Raw genomic sequence first — 11,525 nt, forward strand, 5'->3', positions numbered from 1 at the left:
TAAATGTCACTGTATTTTAGGGCTTTTTTTTTCAACAGATATTTCCAGAGTTCAAACCAAATCCAATTACTTGTGGCTTTCATGATTTCCAGATTTCCAGTAGTAATCATTTATCTGTTGCTTAGCCATTGATATTTTACCTTTGGTTTTTTCAACTGACTGGGGCTTTTGGTGGATGGATGGTGAGTGTATTAAGACCGTAAGTGGGGAAGCCTATTTTCTAAATTGAAATTCAGCTAGAAGTGTAAGTGCACCATTGAAAAATGTGGTCTGAACCTGTCTCTGCATGGAACAGGTCAGTGACAATGTCTAATAGCTCTGTCTTCCACTAAATCTTCAGTTTAGTGAATCTGGACTTTGGGTCTGGTGCTGAATTTGCCCTTTTCCTTGTTTCTGCATTTGAAGAGCAGTTCATAGTGTTTGTATTACACAATTAAATGTTTCAAATGAACGGAAATTTTGCCACAAGGTGAAAACTATATTCTTCTGCTGCAACCTCCTGTCATCATCAGTTACTGTTATTACATTGGTCACCTCTTTGATTTCTTTAGAAGATGTTGTCCAAATGAGATCGGGTTCAATATCTTATAAAGGAGCCAAGGAATTATTTTGAATTGTTCTTGGAATCCCGCATGTGGTAATGCTAGTTTTATACTTGCTCATTCCTTTAGGGGAAAAAAGAGGTGGTGACTTACTGTATTGGGACAATATTATGTCTCTGGAGCAATAACTAATCTTTTTCTTTTTCCCTCCCTTTTCCTCTCTCCTTATGTTATTTTTTTCATTTTTCTGCTGCTGCCCAAGGATTTATTGCACGATGCTTCTGCTCGTTCATAAAGTGAGCCCCTAATAATCATCAGTGGTTCGGGCATGGTTTTAATCTCTGTATAACTAATTGATGTTGGTATTCTGGGAACCAAATTGGAGATGCTGAGATTGAAGGGTGATTTTTGTCTTTGTATGTCCTTGTCTGAAAGGAACAGGTTTTACATTTTAGTTCTTGCTTTATTCTCTTCTGTTTTCTTCCTTCAGTCTTCATGGGCTCTGTATATTGCATGTATGCACATGTTGCTACTTAAGTGAAAGCACTTTTCATACCAGACCTGCCTCTTAAGAGATAGACTTTGCTTATCATGGGCTTCAACAAGCTGGTCTCAACATCAGTACATGCTTCTAATAACAAATAGTGTAAAAATCTGCAGATCAGCATTTTAGTTTTCAATTATCGGCACTAGCTTCTTGTTTAGTGGTTCAGCAGCTTGGTTTCTTCATGTAGTTCTGCTTTTTTGCTTTTATTGTTGAAAATTCCTTCCAGCTTGCATGAGTTTAATGTATCTTGTATTAAGCAATCTTGAAAAATCTGCGAAGAATTTTAATAGTAAGTCTTGGAGATGGTAATTTTCCCCATCACCTTTCGGTATAACATGGTTGTGTAATGTAATCTTCAAAAGAGCTAATATTACTACTTTGATGCAGTAAGCAATTAATGTTTAACTGCTTTTTAGTTCTACTGCAATGCAACAGGGCTATTGATTTGACTCCAATCATATACTGGCTATATAGCTAAAGGATAATTAAAAAACCAAAACAACCAAAACCACAACAACAAAAAACCCCACCATACAATTCAGGTAGGACAGTGGGATGACAGTAGGTGCTCTGACAGGCGCTAAAACACCAGCTGCTCTGCGGATGCTGGTCTTTGGGCATTATGTTCACGTAAGGGATCTATGGATGTTTACAGGAAACTTCCCTTATAATTTGAAAAATATGTGAATGTGAAGAGACCCTTCTAGAATTAAGAAAAATATTTCGTATTTCAGATCCTATAAGGAAAAATTTGAGGAAGAAGTGGTGCAAAAATAGTAACTGCATGCAACAGACTTTTCAGTGTTACTTTAGGCTATCACTGTGCAGTTGTAGAAGCAGTGAGAGAAATAAAGTAAATAAGGAAGGAACAGATGTAGTAGTTGGGTGATGGATTTACGTGGAGTTGTTTGTGCATATCAGAACAAAATTTTTCACTAAAAAGTATTTTTCTTTATTTACTGGCTAAATCCTCAATGGATTTCACTCTCTAGCCACTAAATGAATCAGTGAGAAGTATTTCTAGTCTCCAAATAATAACCTAATTTTTTTTTTTTTGCTTCTTAGGAGAATGCAGGTTTATTGCTAACATTGACAGAGCTGCTATTCTGACAAGAACTGTTAGGTTAATGTACAAGTAGATGCAATTTAACTGTGCCCATGATCTTAGCTAACCAAAAGCTAGTTCACAACTGTTGTCTTAGCTAGGATTCAGCATGCATTTAGTAGTAGTTCCCCAGATTCTTGGAGGTCGGTATGAATGTAAAGTGAACTCATATCTGCCTGAAAAAGACTGTGTGGCTTAGTTCTTAGAAAGCAGACTTGTTATTTAGGTAAGTTGTGTATAAGTCTAGTAGTATGTTTCATTCAGAACGAGTAAAAAAATAAACTGGGAGAAGACTAAGATTTAGGGGCCACAGTCACCATCTGAGCTTTATTTAAAGCCCACTGAATTTGCTGAAAAAGGCTAGGATGGAAATGTAGGGACTTCTTTGTGTACATGTTTTTATGTAGGAGAAGCTTAAAATAAGTACTGTTCTTTAAACCTGTACTGGGCTTAGGTGCTTTTTATCTGCAGCTAAAAAGAGCTTTTGCAGTATATTAATCCTCCAAGTCTTCAGAGACCCAGAATTCAAGGCTCATTGTTGGGGGGGGGGGGGAGGGTGGCTTGTGCTTAAAACAGCAGTAAGGAAATGAAGGGAAGTGGATGGATGGCTAAATTCCAAGGGCATTAATACCATTTCTCTCTTGTATCAGGACAGCGGGCTTCATTGTTACTGACTTTTTAGGGATTAGGTTTTTTCTCTGAAATGCATTCTTGAACAAAGAAGTATTCTCTATTTCCTATGGGTTCCTTTTGAAATCTGATGCTTTGTATCCTGAGAGGGATACCCCATCGTCTGTGTGCCAATTCTAGGCATAGCACCCTCTGACAAGGGAAGGGAAAGAGGCTGTTGTAGAGGAAGAATTCCCACTTACTAGTATTTGAAGCCATCTGGCAATATAGACATTATTATATGCTCACCCCATGCGCTTGGAATACGGTATGCTCTTTGTTTTGCTTTATTCCTAAATTTATCTTCCACCTGGAAATGTTGCCTGTGTGGAGAAAGCATCTGTGAGACTGGGTCTAGTACATTAGTGGTTACTGCTTCTGTCTGTTGCCTCCCGGGCTTGAAGCAAGAGACTAAAGGGTATCTTCAAGCTGTTTTTTTGGGAACAGGCATGACATATTTTGCTATCTGTTCCACAGAACATTCAGGTGGTTGCCAGTGCTTGTATCTGCGCTTTTAAGGTACAATTGATATACTTGATTGGCAAGGCCGGTTTAGGGTATTTCTCCTGACTCTTGTGGCAGAGGTTACAGTTACCTAGTCATTAAATCAGATTCTACCGTCCAGACTTACTATAGCTAGACTTTTTTTCCAAAGTCTGAGAGGTGGATTTCTTCCCTTTGGGAACTGTTCTGTGAGAGAGTTTATTGGTAGTTTAGGCTAGAATTGCAGCTGCAATCCTAAAGAGGCCATTTTGCCTATGATGTTTTCCTTTCCAGGTGGGAACTATTTTTAGCTTTCATTTCCCCTTGTTTTTTTCCCAGTTGGGGCATGTCTAAATATACTATCCAATTTTAATTTTGTTTTTAGCAATGGATTTTTTTTTTCCCTAGATTGCTTTGCATATGCTGTTTTAGACTGATTTTTGAACGTCCACTGTCAGAACTGCAAAAATTAAATGGAAATCAATGTCTCGCTGGTCAGTGACCTGGTTAAATCTGTGCACAGCCTGTGAGGGGACGAGGAGAGTCCCATATTCCTCTCAACATAGGAGGTATTCCTGAAAGAAATAAAAAAGCTTGAAGGAAAAATAAAACAAAACCATGTACGAGGAGAGGGTGTGGTATACTACCTCTTTATTAACCAGTCTGTCTCTGATTCCTATCACCTTAAAAAGCTTTGCACTGCTGTAAGCATAGCAGATCGTCTGTCTGGGAGATGGTACCATGCTGGAGGTAATTGTTGGTCAGAAATGGTCATCTCCTTCAGGAGAGAGGAGTCAGTGTTATTTAATATACATCTGTCTTCTTTTTTTATTTATTATATAGTCTATTGTAATGTGTTATTTAATATTATTACAAGTGTTATTTAATATACATGAGTTGAAATATCTCTGCCATTTCAAATGTTAATACCTAGAAAGGTATTTACCTTACGCTTGTAAGGTAAACTACTGATTCTGTAAAGAAGCAACATGTCCTTCAGGAAACATCATTTTACCATTATTAACAGACATGTCTTAAGCTATAGAAGTCCCCACTGTCATAGGGGAGATAACAAGAAGAATGAGGGAACAGGAAATGCCATTCATCACTATTCAATGCAATCTCTGTTCCAATCAGCTGTTGGTTTTTTGTTCAGTATATATGCATATTCTTCCTGCCATCTTGCAGCCTGCCGTAGAGCTAATCGTTGACCCCAGAATCTTATTTAGTAATCACTTGCAAAGGTTCTGTTTTACTTCCTTCTCCTAGGTTAGGTTCTAAATGCAAACCTTATCCCATAGCTTCCATATTTAGTTTCCATCTTTCTTGATCCTAGCTCCCACTGGAAGAAGTCACTATAGCACCAGAACGTATGCTGAGAACCGTATCTTCATGTCCTTAATTCTGAGGCTGACTTTTCTAATGGAGCTCTTCATTTAACAATGGTATTCTGTGCAATCTTCCTTACTAGAGTAAGCTAGACTTCTTGATGGCTGCATCAAGGGGAAAAGAGAAATTGCTTTATTGTCTGTCTGAATTTACTTCTGCATTCTCCTTCAGTCATTCTAGGCAATAGGTCTCCCCGTTCATCATCTATGAGCATGTCAGAGTATCCAATTTAATAGGATGAGATGAAGGAAAACTTTGATAGAGATTGTATTTCATAGATTAAATAATGGCTTAAAATGCAAGATTTGTTACTGTGCCCTTCCAGTAGACCCCTATATTTTAATGCTACTGTTGACTTAGTGAGAGTAAGTGGAAACCCCTGGTTGAGAAAGAACCACAGAATCTTTTTGGTTGGAAGGGAATTCCAACGCCCCAAGAGCTGTGAGCTCAAAGGGAGGAGGGGGGAAGGCAGCAGCTCTGAGGACAGAGGCTGTGTTTCAGTTCAGAGAAGCAAGGAAGGTGGGAATGAGATGGTAGTGGGATAAGAGGAGGGTAGTGGAGGCACTAACAGTGAGGTCTGCTTTTAATTTTGTTTCACTTCGATTTACGGGGAATTATCGCAGTATTTGGTAACTTCTTCCCAGTTACTTGTGTGTTAAGGATAGGATTTGAAAATAAAACCTGAAGTTTCATATTGTCTGTGTATTGTCATGCTGTCTCAGGTCTCAAAAGCACAGGAAACAAACTGCTAGAGTCTAGCTCAGTGAACTTGCAACTGGTTATACTGGGGGTTTAAATCACTATTTTTCAAATCTAAATGGAAGCAGAATTTGTCCTACTGTGTTGCAGGTGAAGCTAGCAAAACTGTATTTCCATTTTGAGCAATGAGTTCATAGGTTCACCCTTGGCTTTACACTGGTTATCCTGCGTGATTGGATGGTTTTGGTTTGTTCTTGTGGGTTTCTGAAATGCAGACAGAATCGGAAGTATTCATGACCACGTACTTCCTCAGGCAATTTAAGGGTCGTTTCCATTTAATTTCACAGGGAATAAGAATTCCCCCACTTTATTTCCTAGCTTGGTTTGCAGTATTGCTTTTTGAAATCTGTAAGTTTGAAGAATTTACTCTTCCACAACTTCTGTTTTAATTAACTGCAGTCTCTTACCTATCTTCCTTGTGATTAGAAGTTGCTTCTATTGCTAGGTATTTTGATTTTTTTCTTTCTTTTTTTTCTTTCTTTTTTTTCCTCTTTCTTTCTCTAGGCCTAAGCTCTGACAACTTAGACATTTCTGTGCAGGGTAGTTTTCCCACTTTCATGTTTTCTTCATTGTTTATGCATTTCAAGGGTAACCTTTTAAACACTGTCCCTCACAAGAGACTATAGACCTTTCCCTACTGTACATCTACTGATAATCTAAAGTATGTACTATCTTGAGACATTCCTTCCAAAGAGTAAACTTACATTTGGTAGATTTGTTTCAAGGGCAGGTCTGGGAGCTGATAAATCTAATATTTGCACGGTCTGGTTGCCCTGGCAGGGACTATCTAGAAAATACTTCCTATATTTGTCTTTACTTAATGGCATGGGTCTAGATGTGAAGGTGGCTAGAATTCAGTAGTAAAAATTTTGGTAGGTTCTTTTCTTTTACATTCTCTGGGCTCTTGGTTATTGTCCTCTGTGGAAGGTGTATACTGTGATGGTTGGGTTTTTTTTTTCTTTTCAACTTCACTTTGGATGGATACAATGTGTCCTGTATGCCCAAATATAATACCTTTTTCTCCCTAAGCTGGCAGGAGACTTTTTGTATTATAGGAATATCCAAGGAAGGCAGCATAGTATGTCTACATTGTGTGCATTTGGCAATCCTCTAAAATGTTAGTGCAAAACAGCCATTTTGGGGGAGACAGGAAACTCTTCTTGCCACTGAAAAGATATTCTGTAATTTGGGTTATGCCAAACATTTTGTCTTCTGGATTAGAGCAGCCACTCCAGTAGTCTTTGTAGCATGTGCAAGTAGGCTCAGTCCCTTTCCAGGATATGTAATTTTGGGAAGATTGACTCAGATACAAAACAATGTTTCATATTCCCCAAGATCTATTTACTAACTACAGATTTCGTATTTGTACCCGGCCCTCCAATAGTATGCACGATTACTGTTCAGATTCAGCATCTCAAGTATTTCTTAGATCTGATCCACATGTGGGGTTTTTTGTTTTAATTTATTGGTGTGACTGTACTGTACAGTCACTATTTTGATTTTAATATTCTTCTACTACAAACCCATAATGATGCAGTTACGTTGTATAGTTTATTTCTTTTTCCTATATGGAAATATATTAGTATAAATGCTATTTTATCTTCTAAGTGCATTCATGCTGGGACATTGTTTTTCTTCAGCTACGCAGGTGTAGTCTATGTAAGTCTATTATATGCAGCTGAAGTGTTTATCACTCAACCCTAGAGAAGCTGCAGTTTATCTCGACACCATAAAAGATCTGAATGAGATCCGTACACATCTTCTAATCCCCCACTTCAGTACACATGCTGGAAGATGCTCATCTGTCCCAGTGAGAGTCATTCCTGGAAGCACGGTTATGCAAACTTAAGAGTTTTGTTACTTGATGCTGCCGACTCATGAGTAGAAGGAAAAAAGGAGCACTTAATGGTCTAAACTATTTCCCTTCCTTGATAAGGAACAGTTCAAATGCACAGTTTACAATATTCCCCACATGCATTTACTTTGAATCTCTTTCTACAACCAGTAGTTCAGTTGATGTGTATTTTTTTTTTTATCTTGCATAAAAATAGTATCTGTCAAATTCACGGTCTCCTGCCAGTTGTTATAGCTGATGGTCTTAATTATGGTTGCAAATGATCGTCTGTGTGGCTTGCTGTACCAGAACTGTTCCTTCTCTTGCTGATTATCATATATCACACTTGTACTGTAGTATGCACCTGATGACTACAATGGCCTTATTCAGCTGAGCGATCAAGCAAGGAGTGTGTTACAAGCACCGAAAGAGTGGGTCTGTTTGTAACTCTTTGTAACTTCTGAAGAAGGTAAGATGCGACTGGCAGAAACTGGGTCTGCAGTGGTGAATGGGAAGGGAAAGAAGGGCTTGGTGATACGGAGTTTTTTGCTTATGGCTTTTTCCCATTCTTAGCTTGCGTTGGGATCCTTGCTTTAACCTTTCTGCCTTTGTCCTAATAAAAAAAAATCAACTAACCTAAAGAAATAGGCCAATTGTGATCTGTAGTTGATGGGGTAGCAGTGGTGGAGGTAGTGTGATTGCCTGGTTCTGCTCGGATGGTGTGTTAAACTTCCAGAAGTGTTTATTAGTGTTTGTTTCTCATGTGAAGCTTTCAGTCCAGTATTTTATTTTTGGCATAGCAGTAGAAGATTATTTTTTTTCTTGATATGGCCACAAAGTGCACATGAATCTGTGTGCAAAACCCCCCAAACTTCTAGCTTTCTCTTTCCTGTATCACATAGCTGCCTAGAGATTAATTCTCTGTTTATTGATCTCCCTAATGCAATGTGAACTATTAACTTTTTTTTTAGAAGTTTCTTTGGTATAGTGGCTTTCTAATGCATCTAACTAAATTTGCTGTTGGTAAACTTCCCTGCATTTTTGGCACTAACATGTAATTCTTAAAGAAATTTTGTTTTGACCTATGTGGAGTTCGTGACTTCCCAATACTATTGCATTCCATTCAAAATGCTACTGATTAGTTACTAAGTTTTTTTTTCTCCTTAAAAAACCCACACAAAACTTCCAATACAAAACCTGACGATCAAATACTGTGCCTTGATAGAAGTACATTCATAGATAAAGCTACCTTCACATAATCACCACCAACTCGGTTGTTTTCAAATTAGTTGGTTTCTCATGATACTGTTAGATCTGCTAAGGAGAAGATGGATTAGGGGGCTGCATGGTCTGCTGGCGTACAGAAGAACACCCATTATTATTCTGAACATTTCCATATTTATGTGACCTTGGACAATCTGGCTCTCTTGTTTTACCCCAATTAACTGGAAAACCAGATCAGCAATAGGGTTCTACTACGTATGAGATGGAAACAGTCTTTGACTAAAAAATAATTCATGGAGTAGCTCATCCTGAATTCTAAGCAGTCCAAAGTAGTATCATACAGATACCACTCTTTTTAGAACAAAACATCCAGAAAAAAAGATTTGTATGGATTTGAATCTATATTTAAAAATATATATGTACATAAAGAAAATCTGTTTCTATCTATAAATCTAGATAAATAAGAACCTAAAACTAGTGTGTCTTAAAATGAAACTGAAGGGTTTATTTAACCCTTTTAATTATGTTGCTTGCAGAGTGTGTAGACTTCTCTGCTAACTTTCTAGGCATCTCTTAGAACATGAATTTCCAGATCCTTACCCTGGTATTATACCAAGGCTACTATTTAAACTACTTTTTTAAAGCTCTCCTCTGTGTTCAGAGGTCTAACTCTGCTCCATGTGTGTTTTTAGCTGACTCTGAACTGCAATATTAAACTTGCATTCAGGACGGATGTGCTAAATGACTTGGATCCCATATGGATCAACAGCAAAGAGCTGGTTTAGAGCAGACCATCTTTTAGCTCAGACTTGCGGCTCAACCCAAACTGTGTACAACTTTCTCTTTGAGCACAGTGTTTTTCTGAAATAAACCAAGATTAATTCCAAACCTGAACTGGGCTTCAGACATGATGTTTTATTTGTCTTTTGAATTTCTTTCTGCATGCTATTTCTTGACTAACTTTAGTTCTGTCAGAAGAAATGATATGAAGGCTGCACTAACTGTCTTACACGTGCTTTTAGTTTCTAAAGTGTACTGTTGCTTATATCTTAAGAATACTTTTACTGCCTGCTAAGTGTTTGGGTGAGTGAAGGTCTGGCATGTACCTGCTTTATTTTCATATGTTTGCATGTAAAGCTGATCAGAAACTGCTGTTGGTAATAACTGAGAAGTCTGATGTTCCTTGCAGTATACCAGGGACTCGTAAATTCTACCAAAAAGTGGAACTCTTCAATACTTTAACCTTTTATAAAATCATGAGGATGTATGTCACATGAACTTAACTTGAACTGAGTTAATACTCATAAAACTGGTTGGTTTTCCAGCATAGACCGTATGTTTTGTCTGGCACTGATTTCTCCAACAAACTAATTTTGTATGCTGAGCTTTCGATCCTTCAACCTTTGGTTTTGAAACTTCACTGAGATCCATTTCTATCCAACAAATAGGGCTTCAAAACTTAGCTTGGAAGGACTTCCAGCATGTTGTGAGAAATGGCTGGGGTACCATAGGGCAGACAGAGATGTCTGCTTTAAACTCGGCACTTTGAAACTGCCTTTTAAGAATTCACGAGGACAAATGCACTCCAAAGTACATCAACTCCAACAACTAAATAATTTCATTTGCTATCATGCTTTTTTCTTAGCCTTGGTAAAATTACAATAAAGGTGTCTTTAATTAAGTTGGACTGCACCAAATTTTACTTTGTTTTACTGAACAATCTTTCTTGCACTGTATACCTGTGTTAAGCTCAGCTCATTCTCCCAACACAGAACTCTCATACAGCTCTATAATTTTTAAATTTTTTTTACATTTTTGTGTGCGAGTATTCACATGCCTTATAGCCTTTGTCACTTGGCCAGTAGTCCACATAGTACAAGAATTATTCACTGGATGCCTGGACTTTCTTGCTCCATTTACCCTTTATTATCATCTAAGTCTTTCTTTTCCTGTCAACCTCTAATCTGAAAAATCTTTGCATGGAATTATGCCTACATCATTCTGTTCAGCACAACAGCAGGATAAGAGCTACTGCTGTTCTCCAAGCCAAGCTTTTAATCTTTGTTCCCTTCTCCTCCTTCCTATTCTCACATCCAGAATCTTTTTGCCACAGACACAGGAGTGGAGAGAACCAGATGCACAGCATTAAAAACTGCATTTCCAGGTGTGGTCTCTGGTCTTAATAGTTTGCTTTTTTTTTCTTTTGTTTTCTTGTACCATTGCAGCTCCACGCAGATTCCATCCTCGTGCTTTACAACTTTAGTGGCCAGCCCAGTGGAGAGGCGTTGGTGACTTTTCCAAGCCTGGATCTAGCTAAGAAAGCAGTGGCTGAGAAAAACGGACAGCTCCTGGGAAGCCGCTATGTAGAACTGTACCTGGTCTAACTAAACACTCTTTGGGGGATGGGGAAAGAACGTCGCACTAAACACCGTGCCTTTTGCAAAATACAAAGTCTTCCCTTGCCACCCAGGCAGCAGCAAATGTGCCTTTTCAGCATAATATGTTGGAATGTAGAGTGGTACAAGTCCTGTATTTAATTTGAAAAATGGCGTATCCTATGCCAAAGATAGTGAAACCAAAAATGATGCAGTTAATTTACTTAATTTCTAATGTACTTTCTTTAAAAAAAGCAAACCTGCTCCTGGCATCTAGTTAATTCTGAAGACAATCTAATAGCACTTAAGCTATCGCAGCCATGGGAGAAACCTGTTCAGTAGCATTTGAAGTGGAAAGCGAAGCTTGAGTCATTCAGATTCTTCTGTGTTTAGTTTCTAAGAGTTTACACTTGACAAAGTGTCTGGTTTTTGTAGAGTTTAAATGGCTTTAGAAAGGTCTTTTGGAATGCATAGCTTTCCCAGTTCAAAGCGTAGATCATATTGATTTTTTTGTTTTGTTTTGTTCTTGACTGGAAAACACCAGGACCCCAAAGCAATTAATTGTGCTTTCTCATGTTTTCATTATACGTTGTTTTGC

At 38.0% G+C, this 11,525-nt stretch overlaps 1 protein-coding gene across 3 annotated transcripts in view; it reads left to right on the plus strand.

The window, feature by feature from the left end:
• The window catches only part of ESRP2 (epithelial splicing regulatory protein 2), a 45,241-nt gene extending 34,305 nt beyond the window's left edge, over positions 1 to 10,936 (plus strand). For 2 of the 3 annotated variants that reach the window (XM_059824938.1, XM_059824939.1), the window contains exon 15: positions 7,686 to 7,775. In XM_059824938.1, the coding sequence (XP_059680921.1) occupies positions 7,686 to 7,775 (90 nt within the window). Of the gene's footprint in view, positions 1 to 7,685; positions 7,776 to 10,777 lie in introns of those variants that run through there. The other variant, XM_059824937.1, reaches the window with a different exon arrangement.
• The last annotated feature ends 589 nt before the right edge of the window (positions 10,937 to 11,525 follow it).

This window comes from Gavia stellata, chromosome 15 (assembly GCF_030936135.1).
Source record: "Gavia stellata isolate bGavSte3 chromosome 15, bGavSte3.hap2, whole genome shotgun sequence".
In the NCBI taxonomy this organism is placed as follows: Eukaryota; Metazoa; Chordata; class Aves; order Gaviiformes; family Gaviidae; genus Gavia; species Gavia stellata.